Here is a 20,108-nt window from a genome sequence, read left to right on the forward strand (position 1 = left end):
TGCACCCCTCCAATTTATCCTAAACTCTGCGGCCCGCTTAATCCACCTTTCCCCTCGCTATTCCCCAGCCTCGCCACTCTGCGGATCCCTCCACTGGCTTCCCATCGCCCAACAACTCCAGTTCAAAACATTAACCATGACATACAAAGCCATCCACAACCTGTCTGCTCCCTACATCTGTGACCTAGTCTCCCGGTACCTACCTGCACATGTGGCGCCCCTGAGGCTTCCGTCGCCACAGGTCATTGCACCCCATCAGCAGTGTGATGCCCCATTCTGGGAGAGGAAGAGAGTGAACTCCGGTCCCCTAGTAAATCCACACTACACCCATTGCTAGGAACACACTAGGACCAGGGAAAGTGGCAGACAGCCCTTCCATGCTGCATGCTGGGAGGGGTCATAAGACCCATCCCTGCTCCTATAGGGTAGAACAGAGCAACTGGGGAGGTGGGAGGAGCCATCTGAGAGCAGGGACAGAGAGGAAGGTCTAAGTTAGTTTCAGTTTACCTCAGGGAGTGAGAGGGTGAAGAGCCAGCATGTAGTTGGGGAAGAAGAACGAGAGAAAGGAGGGAGGAGGAGGCCTGCTGGAGGCAGGCAAGGAGGAGGAAAGAAAGAAAGAAAGAAGGAAAGAAAGCTCCAAGTCAGACAGGAGCAGAGAAACAGAAGGAGACGCTTCCTGGTGAAGATCCTGGTAAGAGACAGAAGGAGTCGCAGGGCCACGGGTAGTCTGTATAGCTGTCGGGGCAGTTTAGAGCTACGGTGGCCTGTTCCACAAGAACATCGGTGGAGGGACCAAGCTGCAACAGGGGACGGTCCCTAGAGACTGGAGGAGTGCAAAGATCATCTCCAAACAGTAAAAACCGAGGCCCAGGGAATGTTGTAAACTCCCCGGGCCAGAACCCATAGCAGACCTTCAGAAAAGGGGTAATCAGCCGACAGGTGACCCCCCAGCCTGGAGGCTGTAGTGGAGGCCAAGCCAGGTTTATCCTATTAAAGGCAAGGCTTAGGAAGACAGCAGAAGAAAGAGACACTAAGAGAAGGGTACCGGCTTTCACTCTCAGAATCACCCAGAAACGGCGGAGGTCCCTGACAGTGGTCCCAGCAGTCCAAGGGTCCCTACAGCGCTGTGACAAGAAGTGTGAGTAAAGAACTTAAACTGCACCCTTGAAGTGGTCTCTGTTATTTCAGCTGCATTGACATTCACAAGCACCAACTGTGCCCCGGGCATTGCTCCACCTGTGGGGAGCAGTACCACCATTGCTGCCATAACATCATCCCGGTGGCCTCACACAGCAGCGGCGGCTTAATAGCCGCATACCACAGGTGGCGTCACGAACACAAACTTTATTCATCAAGCCATATATTCTACTGACACCCACCAGGGCCACGGAGCCGGGCCCAGCCACCACTGACTACCACCGGACTAGTCCGGCCCGGTACCGGGTGTCCCATAGCCCTGGGGTGGGCGAGTCAACTTTGGCGCTGTGAACAGGATTTCGTGCCCGGTCACACCGGGTACTGTGCGCCTGAAGAATCGTGAAATAGCCTGTGTTTACTGTGAGAAACTGCCGCCATTGAAGACACTGAGCGCGGGAAGAAGGGGGGCGTGAAAGAAGAAAGGGCGCGAAGAGAAGCCCCGCCCCCTTGTCCAAGAAAAGAGAGCAAAGCGGTGCCCGCCATGGAAGGCGGAGGAAGAAGCAATGGCGACTAGACAAGCTGGCCGACTGGCAGAAAGAGTTTAAAAGCCAGACCAGCAGATAAAGAAAATGTACCTTATTGCAAGCGGAGTGATGCCGGCCGTGATGGGCTGGGCGCCAGTCTGGCGCCAGATACTAGTACAGCCTCCGGCCCAGCCTCCGAGAAGGGAAAGGGAGCAGCCGAGTGGCGTGGTCGAGCACCCAAGCAGTGATCCAGCAAGCGTTCCCCAGGTCGGCAGCATGGCAGAGAGGCTGCAGGAGTGTACCCCAGGGACCGGGAAGATGGATCCCGAGCTGGACCTGCTCCGGGAGGAAATGCGAATCCTGGCTCGGAGACTGCGTAACCTGCAAGCAGAGGTGGACCGGCGGAGTGAAACACCGATGGTGCCGGAGAGTGTGGGCCACAGGATGGAGGCCGCGGAGCAGCGACCGGGTGAGCAATGTGAAGCCCCGACCCATCCGGACCCACTGACCCACCAAGCGCCACTGCCCTGTCCCTCTACTGTCCCGCAGGCCTTCCCCGCCAGCCCCGCTGATGCCCGGTGGGGCACCGGAGGCCTGCCCGAAACCCCCGCAGACGGAGCCTGGGGAGGGGTGGACCCCGACCAGCTAGTGGGCCCCCTACCGAGTCCCACTGTGAGTCTCCTGGGAACGACATCTCCGGGAGTGCACTGGGACGCAGCGCCCATAGAGAGTGGGGGACTGCAAAAGCCCCTGCGCCCCAAGGAAACCGCATTGGCAAACGAACTGACCTGCCGGAGATTGGTGCAGGATTACCAGCAGGAGGAGGAGACGGCCTCAGAAGAACCGGAGTGGCGCCGCACTATGCCACCGTGTAGCGTCTCCCCTGTCAGCAGCAGCCGCAGCACTACCTCAATGCAGGCCCAAGTGAGCAGCGGGCCTGCAACAGCCACGCAGGAGACACAGACCCGGATCTCCATGGCTTGTGTGATGCAAGGTGCGCGGCCAAAGCAGGACACCAAAGATCACAGTAACAGCCCCCTGCAGACGAGCAGCCCTCTGCAGCAACGCCGTATAGCGCCTGCAAGCAGTCCCACTCCAATCCAGGCTGCAGAGCAGCGCCGAAGGTCAGGGACCAGCGCCCAGGGAACCCAGACGATGATCTCGTCGGCATACCTGCTGCCTGGAGCAATGCCGGAGTGGGACCCCAGCATCTACCCTCGTGAGTAAAGATGAAGAGATGCTGAACTGTACATAGCCCCTGTCGGCCCCTCATTCTTTTTGAAGAAGTCCCTTGTGTTCTGCCCCAATGTTCTTTTTGAAGATGACACCCTATCCTGCTGTACTGCCCCTAATGCTTTTTGAAGACGTCACCCCCCATGTTTATGTGTTACCGGGCCACTGAACTGGAATGTGGTCCCCGGTGAATGTTGTTATTGTATCATGTCTTACCAGGCCACTGGACTTAGTGGCTGGTATGTGTATGTGTCTTATGTAACCAGGCCATTGGACTTAATGGCTGGTTGATTTTGTCCCATTGTTGATTGAAAGAAACGAACTGCCGGGCTACTGGACTTGTTGTAGCCAAAAATGTAATTAGTTGCACCCGTTGTGCCCCCTACTAGAATTATGGGGGATGTGCCCAAACTGTGCAATGAACTGAAAGTGCACACATAGTTTTCTTTATAAGAAGTTTGCAACGTTCAAAGATTTGTGCCTCCCATAAAGGGAAGAAATGTTTTATGGTTTTATGTTTTGCATAACAAAAATGTTTTTGCAGTTCTTCCACATGTTTTTGTTGTTTTTCAGCCCGAGGACGTGCTGGGATTTGCTGTGGGGGAGTGTGGCGCCCCTGAGGCTTCCGTCGCCACAGGTCATTGCACCCCATCAGCAGTGTGATGCCCCATTCTGGGAGAGGAAGAGAGTGAACTCCGGTCCCCTGGTAAATCCACACTACACCCATTGCTAGGAACACACTAGGACCAGGGAAAGTGGCAGACAGCCCTTCCATGCTGCATGCTGGGAGGGGTCATAAGACCCATCCCTGCTCCTATAGGGTAGAACAGAGCAACTGGGGAGGTGGGAGGAGCCATCTGAGAGCAGGGACAGAGAGGAAGGTCTAAGTTAGTTTCAGTTTACCTCAGGGAGTGAGAGGGTGAAGAGCCAGCATGTAGTTGGGGAAGAAGAACGAGAGAAAGGAGGGAGGAGGAGGCCTGCTGGAGGCAGGCAAGGAGGAGGAAAGAAAGAAAGAAAGAAAGAAAGAAAGAAGGAAAGAAAGCTCCAAGTCAGACAGGAGCAGGGAAACAGAAGGAGACGCTTCCTGGTGAAGATCCTGGGACCCAGAGGTCCAGGTGACACCACGTAAGAGACAGAAGGAGTCGCAGGGCCACGGGTAGTCTGTATAGCTGTCGGGGCAGTTTAGAGCTACAGTGGCCTGTTCCACAAGAACATCGGTGGAGGGACCAAGCTGCGACAGGGGACGGTCCCTAGAGACTGGAGGAGTGCAAAGATCATCTCCAAACAGTAAAAACCGAGGCCCAGGGAATGTTGTAAACTCCCTGGGCCAGAACCCATAGCAGACCTTCAGAAAAGGGGTAATCAGCCGACAGGTGACCCCCCAGCCTGGAGGCTGTAGTGGAGGCCAAGCCAGGTTTATCCTATTAAAGGCAAGGCTTAGGAAGACAGCAGAAGAAAGAGACACTAAGAGAAGGGTACCGGCTTTCACTCTCAGAATCACCCAGAAACGGCGGAGGTCCCTGACAGTGGTCCCAGCAGTCCAAGGGTCCCTACAGCGCTGTGACAAGAAGTGTGAGTAAAGAACTTGAACTGCACCCTTGAAGTGGTCTCTGTTATTTCAGCTGCATTGACATTCACAAGCACCAACTGTGCCCCGGGCATTGCTCCACCTGTGGGGAGCAGTACCACCATTGCTGCCATAACATCATCCCGGTGGCCTCACACAGCAGCGGCGGCTTAATTGCCGCATACCACAGGTGGCGTCACGAACACAAACTTTATTCATCAAGCCATATATTCTACTGACACCCACCAGGGCCACGGAGCCGGGCCCAGCCACCACTGACTACCACCGGACTAGTCCGGCCCGGCACCGGGTGTCCCATAGCCCTGGGGTGGGCGAGTCACACACAACCTCAGATCCTCACAAGATCTCCTTCTCTACTCCTCTCTTATCTCCTCTTCCCACAATCGCGTACAAGATTTCTCCCGTGCCTCCCCCCATACTCTGGAACGCTCTACCTCAGCATATCAGACTCCCCCCTACCGCGGAGAGCTTCAAGAGGAACCTCAAGACCCACCTCTTCCAACAAGCCTACAACCTACAATAGCTCTCAGTCCAGTACACCACTGCGCAACCAGCTCTGTCCTCACCTATTGTACCATCATCCATTCCCTGTAGACTGTGAGCCCTCGCTGGCAGGGTCCTCTCTCCTCCTATACCAGTCTGTTTTGAACTGTTAATGATTGTTGTACGTAAACCCTCTTTCACTTGTAAAGCACCATGGAATAAATGGCGCTATATAATAATAAATAATAATAACCCCTTTCCCCAAGCAACGCTCCCAGCAAGTAACCCTAAACAGTGCCTCAGTCCTCACACTTCTGCAGCCCCTCGGTCCTCTCAGTGTAACTTACGCATCCCCTCAGTCTAATAGCTCAGTCTGCACTGAACTGAAGAAGACTTCGCCCCTTCGCCTGTCCATTTATATTGACAACGGACAGGATAAAGATTCCCAAATCACATCAGGACTACAAGATCCCAGGCACCTTCAGCTGCACCACAACCAATGTGGTGTACTTAATTATATGTACAAAATGTCCAACTGGGGGTCTGTATGTAGGGGAGACAGGACAACAGCTCAGGACAAGGATGAATTCTCACCGCCACACAATTAAGGAAAAAAGAATAGATCTACCTGTGGCCAAACATTTTTGTAACTCAGACCACAGCATCATGGACATGAAATTGCTGGTATTGAAAGGGAATTTCAAGTCCCAGAGAGATAGGAGACTATGACCTAGAGCAGGAATGAATGTGTCTCATGGATTCATGTCTTTTTACATCAGTCAAGAGATGTGCTCCTCTGACCATCTGAGCGTGTCACAGCCCTGGACCAGACCCTAATCAGGGGACAATGAAACTTTCACACTGAACTGCAGCAATATTTTTGGCCACAACAGTTTGCCCCCCTGCCATAGTGATAGTTCTGTTTCATATAACTTGGGTTTGTTTTTTTTTGTTTTTTTTTTACTGCACTATTCTATGTCCTGTTGTGTATAAATATGTGACTCTTCAGATTTTGTGTTATACCATGCCTGATGAAGAGACCTGAGTAGTCTCGAAAGCTTGCTATTATTACCATCTTTTCAGTTAGCCATTAAAAGGTATCAACCACTGAGGACTTCAGTTCTTTTAAACAACTTTTTATGCCCTTCTAAAATCATGTAAAACACAGCAAACAGACTCCAACCACAGTCTCCCTCTTTTCCAAAAATTGGGCCACACACACCACTTCACTGGCATCAGTTGTCCCCCAGTTGCAAACTTAACAAGTTGATTTGAATGAAGCACTATCAAAAATCCACCAGCCTTTCATCTCCCTTGGAAGACACAGGGGTAGAAAAGTCCTCTCTGATCCATGACTTCTTCATCTTGATTCATTTTTCAAAAAAAGGGGGACTCCAACCACAGTCTCCGTCTTTTCCAAAAATTGGGCCACACACACCACTTCACTGGCATCAGTTGTCCCCCAGTTGCAAACTTAAAAAGTTGATTTGCATGAAGCACTATCAAAAATCCACCAGCCTTTAGTTTCCCCTGGATGACACAGGGTAGAAAAGTCCTTGCGGATCCATGACTTGTTCATCTTGATGAACGTTAGTCTGTCCACATTGTTACTGAACAGATGCGTGCGCTTATCTGTCAGCACACACCCAACAGCACTGAAGACACGTTCCGAGAAAACACTGGCTGCGGGACATGACAAGATCCCCAAGGCGTAAGTGGCAAGCTCAGGCAATTTATCCAGATTGGAAGCCCAAAATGAGCAAGGCTCAGGTTGCACAGTAATGGCATCGATGTTCACTTGCAGATACTCCGATATCTGTCTCCTCCTCTTTTTACTCGTCCAGCTCTTTTGTTTTCGCATGACTATATGACCTTGTCACTTTTCCATGTGTTTGTGGTGTCTTGTGAGTTGTTTGTCACCTTTTGGACACCTTAGAAGGTGTTTTCTATGTGTTTTTATGTGTTTGTGTTTGCCTGCCATTGTTTTCAATGGAGTTCGAATTGGTTCGTCGAACGTTCGACGAACATGTTCTCCGTTCGACGAACCGAACCGAACTTGAACTCTAGGGGGGTGGCTCATCTCTAGTTGCTAATCCTTTTGTGTCACCCGCTGATAATTCGTGGGATCAGATAGGATTCTAAAAGCCTGTGCTATATAGTCTGATTTATTCTGTAGGACAACCCCCCTTTATCCGCTGGTCTGATAATATCATTATTCCCTTTTAGTGAGTTTAATGCCCTCTTTTCAGATCTGGATAAGTTCCAAGGAATATTTCCACATCGGCTTTTTAACAGGTTGAAATCCTGAAGCACCATTTTACAGAATGTGTGTAAATTGTGTCCTTTACTTTCCGTTGGATAAACATTAGAGGTCCTTTTAAAGTCAGTGTGTAAGAATTGATCGGTGACCGAATCATCTAACAGTGTACTATTGGATGTCGCCCTACCCGCCATAATGGTATAGTGTCTCTGCAGAGTCAATTTTCTAATAAATGTCTGTAGATCGGTAAATAAATAAAAATCTTTTATATTAAAAGTGGTACAAAAAGAAAGGCCCTTATTAAGTAAAGAAATTGCAGCAGTAGTAGGTGTATCCGAAAGATGAAATATATTATTTGTCTTATTTAAGCATCCAGCAGATAAACTTTTTTCCCTTTTCTGCTTTGTTTTGGCTCCAGTTCTGGTCCCTCTGTAACGCTTTTTCTTTTTACCGACTTTGGAGTTAGATAAGTAGTTATCACATTGTTCTGACCGGGGGTGGCCTTGGGTAAAGGTGGCTTTACACACTGCAACATCGCAAACGACATCGCTGTAACCTCACCGGTTTTGTGACGTAATAGCGACCTCCACAGCGACATTGCAGTGTGTGAAACACATCAGCGACCTGGCCCCTGCTGTGAAGTTGCTGATCGCTACAAATCGTTCAGGACCATTCTTTGGTCCTTTGTTTCCCGCTGTGCAGCAAAGTCTCAGTGTGTAAAGGGGACTTAAAACACTGGAAACGAGTGATGTGTCACAATACCTGTCAATCACTATTCTCTGTCAGTCGGTCTCTATTCTCTCTCTGTCGGTCCGTCACTATCTCTGTCCCTCTCTCACAGTCTGTCGGTCATTTTCCCCTCCTCTCTCATACTCACCGATCCCCGGCGCGGTGCTGCACGGTGTTCACACTGCTGCGGCGGCTTTTACTATTTTGAAAAAGCCGGCCGCTCATTAAACAATTTCGTATTCCCTACTTTCCCCGCCCACAGGCGCCTATGATTGGTTGCAGTGAGACACGCCCCCACGCTGAGTGACAGGTGTCTCACTGCACCCAATCACAACAGCCGGTGGGCGGGTCTATACTGTGCAGTGAAAAAAATAATTAAATAATTTAAAAAAATGGCGTGCAGCCCCCCCCCCCAATTTTAATACCAGCCAGATAAAGCCATACGGCTGAAGGCTGGTATTCTCAGGATGGGGAGCTCCACGTTATGGGGAGCCCCCCAGCCTAACAATATCAGTCAGCAGCCGCCCAGAATTGCCGCATACATTATATGCGACAGTTCTGGGACTGTACCCGGCTCTTCCCGATTTGCCCTGGTGCGTTGGAAAATCGGGGTAATAAGGAGTTATTGGCAGCCCATAGCTGCCAATAAGTCCTAGATTAATCAGGTCAGGCGTCTCCCCGAGATACCTTCCATGATTAATCTGTAAATTACAGTAAATAAACACACACACCCGAAAAAATCCTTTATTAGAAATAAAAAACACAAACAAATTCCCTCATCACCAATTTAATCAGCCCCAAAAAGCCCTCCATGTCCGGCGTAATCCACGGACCTCCAGCGTCGCTTCCAGCTGTGCTGCAAGGAGGTGACAGGAGCAGCAGAAGACACCGCCGCTCCTGTCACCTCCACGCAGCTAATGAAGACAGCCGCGCGATCGGCTGAGCTGTCACTGAGGTTACCCGCTGTCACTGGATCCAGCTGTGGATCCAGTGGTGGATGCAGCGGTGGCCGCGGGTAACCTCAGTGACAGCTCAGCTGATCGCGCTACTCACCGCCGCTCCGGTCAGCTCCACGCAGCAACTGAGGTGAGTAGCGCGATCAGCTGAGCTGTCACTGAGGTTACCCGCGGCCACTGCTGGATCCAGTGACAGCGGGTAACCTCAGTGACAGCTCAGCTGATCGTGCTACTCACCTCATTTGCTGCGTGGAGGTGACAGGAGCAGCGGTGTCTTCTGCTGCTCCTGTCACCTCCATGCAGCACAGCTGGAAGCGACGCTGGAGGTCCATGGATTACGCCGGACAAGGAGGGCTTTTTGGGGCTGATTAAATTGGTGATGAGGGAATGTGTTTGTGTTTTTTATTTCTAATAAATTATTTTTTTCAGTTGTGTGTGTTTATTTACTGGGAATACGAAATTGTTTAATGAGCGGCCGGCTTTTTCAAAATAGTAAAAGCCGCCGCAGCAGTGTGAACGCCGTGCAGCGCTGCGCCGGAGATCGGGGATCGGTGAGTATGAGAGAGGAGGGGAAAATGACCGACAGACTGTGAGAGAGGGACAGAGATAGTGACGGACCGACAGAGAGAGAATAGAGACCGAGAGGGAGAGACCGACTGACAGAGAATAGTGATTGACAGACATTGTGAGACATCACTCGTTTCTAGTGTTTGACTAGCTAGGTCGTTCTGCAGGTCCGGATGCTGTTGCATCGTTGGCCAGGTTTGCCTGTTTGACAGCTCACCAGAGACTCACCAGAGACTTTGTAGCGATCTTGGCCAGTTTGGGATCGCTGGTGGGATCGCTGAAAGTCTCAGTGTGTAAAGGGGCCTTAAAAAAAGGCACCAATGTTGCAGCATTAGTGGAATTATCAATAGTGATAAGTTTATTATGATCAGGTAGTCTAGAGGATAAACCAGGGGTTGCAGTAAAATCGTCTATATTATAATGAATGGAGAGATCAAGCAAATCAAATGAAGTATTGTTACATGTGTTAGATACTAGAGGGTTGATATATGCATCAGATGCCAGAGGGTTAGATACAGAGTCAACTATTCCAATCTCCTTACAGTTTCTGGAATTAGCTACCATCAAAGAAACCACAGATTTCTCTTTCCTCAATTTATCAATTTGCGTCTGAATGATAGCCAAATCCTGTTGTGTATCAGTGTTGGATATGTCTGTATTGGTATCAAAAACCTTATTAACATCCGAGGACAGAGTATTTGCCCACATAAGCGTTGTATTAGTAGTGATAGGAGCAATAGAAGAATAAATGTGTACTTTAATAACTTCAATAGGAGGAAGAGATGAGTATTTCTCAAGGACTGTAGGGGGTAGTGGTCCGTACAGGAGGAGTCGCTTGGTCAATGTTTTGTGACCTATTGTCTCCACCACTGGCTAGTAGTGGTGATGACACACAAGGATCAGCAGAATGTGATCTAATGCTACTGAATTGCTGAAACCAAGTCTTGTTATATCTACTGTTGGTGAAACCCCTTGTGTGTTTAGGACCTTTTCACACAGGCTTCTCTCCTGTGTGAATTTTGTGATGTCTAACAAGGTCTGATTTCTGAATAAAACATTTTCCACACTCTGAACATGAAAATGGCTTGTCCCCGGTGTGAAATCTTTGATGCCCAACAAGTTCTGATTTCCGAATAAAACATTTCCCACACTCTGAACATGAAAATGGCTTCTCCCCTGTGTGAATTTTCTGATGCGAAACAAGGTTTGATTTCTGACTAAAACCTTTCCCACACTCTGAACATGAAAATGGCTTCTCCCCTGTGTGAAATCTTTGATGCCCAACAAGTTCTGATTTCTGAATAAAACATTTCCCACACTCTGAACATGAAAATGGCTTCTCTCCTGTGTGAGATCTTTGATGCTCAACAAGATCTGATTTCCAAATAAAATATTTTCCACACTCTGAACATGAAAATGGCTTCTCCCCTGTGTGAAGTCTTTGATGCCGGACAAGTTCTGATTTCCCATTAAAACATTTCCCACATTCTGAACATGAAAATGGCTTCTCTCCTGTGTGATTTTTCTGATGTGTAACAAGGAGTGATTTCCAATTAAAACATTTCCCACACTCTGAACATGAAAATGGTTTCTCCCCTGTGTGAGATCTTTGATGCATAACAAGATCTGATTTCTGGTGGAAACATTTCCCACATTCTGAACATGAAAATGGCTTCTCCCCTGTGTGAAATCTTTGATGCCGGACAAGTTCTGATTTCCATTTAAAACAATTCCCACACTCTGAACATAAAAATAGCTTCTTCCCTGTCTGATATTTTTGATTATCAATAAGGTTTGATTTTCGAGCAAAACATTTCTCACATTGAGGAGATGAAAACGGATTTTCATGTGTCTGAACTTTTTGAAGGTTAACAAGATGTGATTTCTTGGTAACACATTTCCCACATTTTGAACATGAAAATGGTTTCTCCTTTGTATGAGCCATTTCATGTTCCACATCACTTCCGTAAGTTTTATTTTGCTGACAATTCTGTGATAAATCGGAATTTTGGACTTGTTTGAAAAGATCTGATAATAAAGCTTTCCGAGGAAGGACTGGAGGTATATCTGGGACAGCAGCATGCTCTTCATATGTATCATGTGTGATACTTTCATCATCTGTTATAAATTCTGAAGATATAAGATTTCCATCTGAACTCCCAATACAGTCATCAGCTAAAAATAAACACAATGTTATTATTTTTTAATGATATTATCTTGAAAGTACATTTACTTTTTTAAACCAGAACATAAATTAAATTAGGAAAAAATGTATTCTGAATCTCTTGTCCAATTTCGACATCTAAAGCGGGCTTTACACACAACGACATCGCAAACGAGATGCCGTTGGGGTCACAGAATTCGTGACGCACATCCAGCCTTGTTAGCGACGTCGTTGCGTGTGACACCGCAGGAACGACTGTTAACGATCAGAAATATTGACCATATCGTTGTCCAATCGTTCCTATCCCGATTATCATTGCTGTTGCAGGTACGATGTTGTTCGTCGTTCCTGCAGCAGCACACATCGCTCTGTGTGACACCGCAGGAACGAGGAACTACATCGTACCTGCGGCCGCACGCAATGAGGAAGGAAGGAGGTAGGCGGGATGTTCGGCCCGCTCATCTCCACCCCTCCACTTCTATTGGACAGCCGCTTAGTGACGCCGCACGAACCGCCCCCTTAGAAAGGAGGCGGTTTGCCGGCCACTGCGACATCGCTAGGCAGGTAAGTATAGTGTGACAGGTGTAAGCGATGTTGTGCGCCATGGGCAGCGATTTGCCCATGACGCACAACCGACAGGGGCGGGTACGCTCGCTAGCGATATTGCTGCGTGTAAAGCCCACTTAAGAGTTACATCTTAGTTAATGCGGATCTCCCATTCCTAGCACAAGTTCTCTGGAATGTGCTACAGTAAATAATCTGATTGACTGTCACAATGTGAATGCAGGATAATGAGGGACAGGAGGCTCCTATACTGTCCCACACGCTAAGCTATTCCTAACCTGTGGATTACCCCTGAAGATGGAGACACCCATATCTTACTATTCTTCTGAACAGATCTAATCTGTTAGGAAGGGGCAGTAGTATGATGGAAACACAGATTAAGGCCCCCTTCACACGCACGTGAAAATCACGCACGTGCCGCGAGACACGTATTTTCCTTGCGTGTTGCGTTTGGTAAGTACGTGTCTCCGGTACGTGCAGACCACGTGTGTTCTACGTGTGCTATCCACGATAACACACGGAAAAGCTGTAATTTGAATACTCACGTGGTCCTTCCTGCTGTCCAGGGTACTGATCTTCGGCTCCAGCCCCGCCCACTCCCCGCTGATGTTGCTTCCTGGGTGAGAATAGGGGGGCGGAGATCAGCGGCTGTGACACCACGCCCACCTCCTTAACACACTCATAATGTGCGGCGGTCGGCAGCAACTGTTTGCAGCGGAAGATTCTGCAGGGCTGGTGGAGGTGAGTATATGTTTTTTTATTTTAAAATAATGACACGTGTTACTCCGGCGTGTGTCACACAGGACCGCATCCACACTCTATCCGTGTGGTACATGTGCGGACCGCGTGACACCCGTGCTGCTGGAGAAAAACGGACATGCCTCCGTATGGAGCACACGGGCTCACGTCTGCTCCACACGGAGGCACGGGCCAATGGCTGAACACGTGCGTGCACATAAACCCATTGACTTTAATGGGTATACGTGTGCCCGTGTCTCCGGTACATGCGGAAATGGACGTAGCACATACCGGAGACACGTGTGTGTGAAGGGGGCCTAAGACAGACAGGACATATTGCAAACTCACAGAAATAAACAGTGAGAGACTAAAGAGAAAAGCAAGAGCAGGAAGGCAGCGATAAAAAAAGAACAACAACAGCACACAGCAATAATGCACAACAACTACCTGTAAAGGCCCCGTCACACACAGAGATAAATCTTTGGCAGATCTGTGGTTGCAGTGAAATCATGGACATATTGTTCCATTTGTGCACAGCCACAAACCTGACACTGATTGTCCACAATTTCACTGCAACCACAGATCTGCCGCAGATTTATCTGTGTGTGTGACAGGGCCTTTCGTCTGGATCACAACACCTCACCAGACCAGTATAGGTAAATTATAGCTGGCATTAATGAAATAGCCCAGCCAGCATATACAGAAGGGGAGCGAATGATACTTTCTCCTCCACAGCATGTGATCAAAGACATTAACAAGCAGACTACCAGAGAATAACTCTTGCTAGCCTACCCAAGCCTGTGGTTCCTCGCCTGCGTCTCCCTGCACTGCTCATAGACATCAGAGAAGTTAACATGTAGAGTACTAGAATCTATAATTTCCACAGATCCTGACACCACCATGACAGTTGGCAAAACCTGCAAAAATCTCCTTGTAACATTGATCCACAGCATAGACAATTTAAAGAGATTTTTTTCGAAGACTAAAGGGTGCTTTACAAGCTGCGACATCGGTAACGATATAGCGTCAGGGCCACGTCGGTAGTGAAGCACATCCGGCGCCGTTACCGACATCGCAGCGTGTGACACCAATGAGCGACAATCAACAAGCACAAAAACGTGAAAAATCGTTGCTCGTTGACACGTCGCTCATTTCCTTAATATCGTTGCTGCTGCAGGTACGATGTTGTTCGTCGTTCTTACGGCATCACACATCGCTATGTGTGGCACCGCAAGAACGACGAACATCTCCTTACCTCCGTCCACCGGCAATGAGGAAGGAAGGAGGTGGGTGGCATGTTCCGGCCGCTCATCTCTGCCCCTCCTCTGCTATTGGTCGGCTGCCATGTGACGTCGCTGTGATGCCGCACGACCTGCCCCCTTAGAAAGGAGGCGGATCGCCAGCCAAAGCGACGTCCCAGGGAAGGTAAGTCCGTGTGACGGGTGTTAGCGATGTTGTGCGCCATGGGCAGCGATTTGCCCGTGACGCACAACCGACGGGGGAGGGTACGCTCGCTAGCGAGATCGGTACCGATATCGCAACGTGTAACGTACCCTTTATATACACAGTGTGCAGAATTATTAGACAAGTTGTATTTTAGAGGATTTTTTTTATTATTGATCAACAACTATGTTCTCAATCAACCAATCAAATCAAAATCAAGACTCATAAATATGAAAGCTTAATATTTTTGGAAGTTGGAGTGGTTTTTTTTAGATTTGGCTATCTTAGGAGGATATCTGTGTGCAGGTAACTATTACTGTGCAGAATTATTAGGCAACTTAATAAAAACCAAATATATTCCCATCTCACTTCTTTATTTTCACCAGGTAAACCAATATAGCTGCACAAAATTTAGAAATAAACATTTCTGACATGCAAAAACAAAACCCAAAAAAATTAGTGACCAATATAGCCACCTTTCTTTATGATGACACTCAACAGCCTACCAACCATAGATTCTGTCAGTTGCTTGATCTGTTTATGATCAACATTGTGTGCAGCAGCCACCACAGCCTCCATACACTGTTCCGAGAGGTGTACTGTTTTTCCTCCCTGTAGACCTCACATTTTATGAGGGACCACAGGTTCTCGATGGGGTTCAGATTATGTGAACAAGGGAGCCATGTCATTATTTTTTCATCTTTTAGACCTTTACTGGCCAGCCAAGCTGTGGAGTAGTTGGATGCATGTGATGGAGAATTGTCCTGCATGAAAATCATGTTTTTCTAGAACGATACTGACTTCTGCTTGAAGAAGTTGTCTTCCAGAAACTGGCAGTAGGTCTGGGAGTTGAGCTTCACTCCATCCTCAACCCAAAAAGGTCCCACAAGTTCATCTTTGATGATACCAGCCCATACCAGTACCCCACCTCCACTTTGCTGGCGTCTGAGTCGGAGTGGAGCTCTCTGCCCTTAACTGATAAAGCCTGAAGATATTTCCCAGTCTTGACGTTTTATCTTACGTTTCTTGTTCAAAAATGGTCGTTTTTCAGCCTTCCTTATCTTGGCCATGTCCCTGAGTATGGCACACCTTGTGCTTTTTTATACTCCAGTAACGCTGCAGCTCTGAAATGTGCCCAAACTGGTGGCAAATGGCATCTTGGCAGCTTCACATTTGATTTTCCTCAATTCATGGGTAGTTATTGTGCGCCTTTTTTGCCCAACACACGTCTTGCGACCCTGTTGGCTATTTGCCATGAAACACTTGATTGTTCAGTGATCACGCTTCAAAAGTTTGGCAATTTCAAGACTGCTGCATCCCTCTGCAAGACATCTCACAATTTTGGACTTTTCAGAGCCAGTCAAATATCTCTTCTGAGCCATTTTGCCAAAGGAAAGGAAGTTGCCTAATAATTAAGCACACATTGTATAGGGTGTTGATGTCATTACACCACACCCCTCATCATTACAGAGATGCACATCACCTGATTTACTTAATTGGTAGTCGGCTCTCAAGCCTATACAGCTTGGAGTAGGACACCATGTATGAAAAGTATCATGTGATCAAAATACTCATTTGCCTAATAATTCGGCACACAGTGTAATAGTTACAGAAAGATTCCAGATATTTAAATAGGGACTGGACTGTAAAATTGATGGCCTATCCTTTGTAACTAAAACAGGTAGCAGGGTCTTGCTGTCTGTGCAGATAAACATTAGGGCTCTAATTCATGAATACCAGCAATGGACACTGAAAATGACATCAGGAACTGGAGTGAGATTTCTGTCATAGGGAAGGCCTCAGTTTGTTATGAATTAGAGAAGCAGTAGCTTCACACCCTTCTTCTGGCCAACCTACAAAAGTCGCACAATTCCAATTTGCTCTTCCTTTCCCCTAATTCCAGCCTGTGTCGTGTTCAGTTCATTTAGACTCCTGCAATTAAGAGACCTTTGGTTACCTCATGTCACATGACTTTGAAGTCATCAAAGTTCCTTAAACAATCAACCTCAGAATACAACTGATGGGGTCACTAAGAGAGTGGGGTTCCTGAGAAATTGCGCAGTTTGACTCCTCTCGATGCTGGCCCTGACTGTAACTAGGGTTTTTTTTTGAGTAGGGCTTATATTTCAAGCATTACCTAAAAATCCCATAAAATCATGCTATGGCTTATTTTCGGTTTTAGTCGTCTTTTCGGGGAAACGGTATTCATGAACCCTCTGCAGGTCTTTGAGTTGCCTTCATAACAACATAGAGAAGACACTAGAAACAAACAGCAGAAGAAGCAAAGAAAATACAGCTGAAAAAAACAGAGCAGAAAGCCTAAAAATGTAAACACAAAATTAGTGCAGAAAGTACATGAGTAGATATCTCTTACTGGATAGATCTGGAGGAAACACATCCTGAGGAACATCGGGATCTTCTTGTTTACAGTCCTGTGGGAGAAGAGGACGGGGACATCTCTCTGGTGTTGTCCTCTTACTGGATAGACCTGGAGGAGACACATACAGGGACTGAATTCATTCCTTACATACAGATAATTATAGGCCGTGTGTATTTAGTCCTGTCTATTACCTGGTGATGTGAGGGGCTGGGGAACCTCCATCATGACGTCCTTGTACAGATCTTTGTGTCCTTCTAAATACTCCCACTCCTCCATGGAGAAATAGACGGTGACGTCCTGACACCTTATAGGAACCTGACACATACAATGATACCGTCACCCCCGATCCCTTCATAGCGTTACTGTATAATGTCCCAGCATTCCCAGCAGTGTCACCTCTCCAGTCAGCAGCTCAATCATCTTGTAGGTGAGTTCTAGGATCTTCTGGTCATTGATGTCCTCATGTATCGGGGGGTGAGGTGGAGGCCCCGTGATTGGGCTCAGGGGTCTTCCCCATCCCTCAGACACAGGGGCCTGACAGCGCTCACTAGAGGTCTTCTTCACTACTGTGTAATCCTGGTTATGGAGAGACACAGTAATGAATCTCACTCCAGACATTTCCAGAGTCCTCACCTCTCCAGTTCTGTCCATCTGTTATTCCCATAGATAAGAATGATGTAATGTGACGTCATCAGAATCTCTCACCTCTCCAGTAAGCCGGAAGAGGATCTCTAGGGTGAGGTGTAACATCCTCTCCGCCATCTTGTCCCTGTCCATATCCATCCTTCACGGGGCAATCAGGAGATTTCTCTTCTATAGAGCGATTGTTCTCCCCCAGCATCTAATGTGTATGGAGCCTGAGCCCAGTAATGGGGAATCTCCACACACCTCCACCTGCAGAGCCGCACACTAGATATATAATAACCTGCACCTACCTCCTCCTGCAGAGCCGCACACTAGATATATAATACCCTGCACCTACCTCCACCTGCAGAGCCGCACACTAGATATATAATACCCTGCACCTACCTCCTCCTGCAGAGCCGCACACTAGATATATAATACCCTGCACCTACCTCCACCTGCAGAGCCGCACACTAGATATATAATACCCTGCACCTACCTCCACCTGCAGAGCCGCACACTAGATATATAATACCCTGCACCTACCTCCTCCTGCAGAGCCGCACACTAGATATATAATACCCTGCACCTACCTCCACCTGCAGAGCCGCACACTAGATATATAATACCCTGCACCTACCTCCACCTGCAGAGCCGCACACTAGATATATAATACCCTGCACCTACCTCCTCCTGCAGAGCCGCACACTAGATATATAATACCCTGCACCTACCTCCACCTGCAGAGCCGCACACTAGATATATAATACCCTGCACCTACCTCCACCTGCAGAGCCGCACACTAGATATATAATACCCTGCACCTACCTCCACCTGCAGAGCCGCACACTAGATATATAATACCCTGCACCTACCTCCACCTGCAGAGCCGCACACTAGATATATAATACCCTGCACCTACCTCCACCTGCAGAGCCGCACACTAGATATATAATACCCTGCACCTACCTCCACCTGCAGAGCCGCACACTAGATATATAATACCCTGCACCTACCTCCACCTGCAGAGCCGCACACTAGATATATAATACCCTGCACCTACCTCCACCTGCAGAGCCGCACACTAGATATATAATACCCTGCACCTACCTCCACCTGCAGAGCCGCACACTAGATATATAATACCCTGCACCTACCTCCACCTGCAGAGCCGCACACTAGATATATAATACCCTGCACCTACCTCCACCTGCAGAGCCGCACACTAGATATATAATACCCTGCACCTACCTCCACCTGCAGAGCCGCACACTAGATATATAATACCCTGCACCTACCTCCACCTGCAGAGCCGCACACTAGATATATAATACCCTGCACCTACCTCCACCTGCAGAGCCGCACACTAGATATATAATACCCTGCACCTACCTCCACCTGCAGAGCCGCACACTAGATATATAATACCCTGCACCTACCTCCACCTGCAGAGCCGCACACTAGATATATAATACCCTGCACCTACCTCCACCTGCAGAGCCGCACACTAGATATATAATACCCTGCACCTACCTCCACCTGCAGAGCCGCACACTAGATATAATACCCTGCACCTACCTCCACCTGCAGAGCCGCACACTAGATATAATACCCTGCACCTACCTCCACCTGCAGAGCCGCACACTAGATATAATACCCTGCACCACCTCCACCTGCAGAGCCGCACACTAGATATAATACCCTGCACCTACCTCCACCTGCAGAGCCGCACACTAGATATATAATACCCTGCACCTACCTCCACCTGCAGAGCCGCACACTAGATATATAATACCCTGCACCTACCTCCACCTGCAGAGCCGCACACTAGATATATAATACCCTGCACCTACCTCCACCTGCAGAGCCGCACACTAGATATAATACCCTGCACCTACCTCCACCTGCAGAGCCGCACACTAGATATATAATACCCTGCACCTACCTCCACCTGCAGAGCCGCACACTAGATATATAATACCCTGCACCTACCTCCACCTGCAGAGCCGCACACTAGATATATAATACCCTGCACCTACCTCCACCTGCAGAGCCGCACACTAGATATATAATACCCTGCACCTACCTCCACCTGCAGAGCCGCACACTAGATATATAATACCCTGCACCTACCTCCACCTGCAGAGCCGGATATATAATACCCTGCACCTACCTCCACCTGCAGAGCCGCACGCTAGATATATAATACCCTGCACCTACCTCCTCCTGCAGAGCCGCACACTAGATATATAATAACCTGCACCTACCTCCACCTGCAGAGCCGCACACTAGATATATAATACCCTGCACCTACCTCCACCTGCAGAGCCGCACACTAGATATATAATACCCTGCACCCTACCTCCTCCTGCAGAGCCGCACACTAGATATATAATACCCTGCACCTACCTCCACCTGCAGAGCCGCACACTAGATATATAATACCCTGCACCTACCTCCACCTGCAGAGCCGCACACTAGATATATAATACCCTGCACCTACCTCCTCCTGCAGAGCCGCACACTAGATATATAATACCCTGCACCTACCCTCCCCTGCAGAGCCGCACACTAGATATATAATACCCTGCACCTACCTCCACTGCAGAGCCGCACACTAGATATATAATACCCTGCACCTACCTCCTCTGCAGAGCCGCCAACTAGATATATAATACCCTGCACCTACCTCCACCTGCAGAGCCGCACACTAGATAT

The 20,108-nt window shown here is 48.4% G+C and overlaps 1 protein-coding gene across 1 annotated transcript in view; it reads right to left on the reverse strand.

Moving 5' to 3' along the window:
• LOC142260755 (uncharacterized) overlaps positions 1-17,130 on the reverse strand; it is a 114,966-nt gene extending 97,836 nt beyond the window's left edge. The window contains exons 1-4 of the mRNA XM_075332077.1: positions 16,958-17,130; positions 16,761-16,874; positions 16,524-16,645; positions 10,473-11,652 (exon numbers count right to left, since the gene is read on the reverse strand). Coding sequence (XP_075188192.1) covers positions 10,473-11,652; positions 16,524-16,536 — 1,193 coding nt within the window. The 5' untranslated portion in view covers positions 16,537-16,645; positions 16,761-16,874; positions 16,958-17,130. The remainder of the gene's footprint in view (positions 1-10,472; positions 11,653-16,523; positions 16,646-16,760; positions 16,875-16,957) is intronic.
• Between the last annotated feature and the right edge of the window lie 2,978 nt (positions 17,131-20,108).

The sequence above is a fragment of the Anomaloglossus baeobatrachus genome, unplaced genomic scaffold (assembly GCF_048569485.1).
Source record: "Anomaloglossus baeobatrachus isolate aAnoBae1 unplaced genomic scaffold, aAnoBae1.hap1 Scaffold_177, whole genome shotgun sequence".
Lineage (NCBI taxonomy): Eukaryota > Metazoa > Chordata > Amphibia > Anura > Aromobatidae > Anomaloglossus > Anomaloglossus baeobatrachus.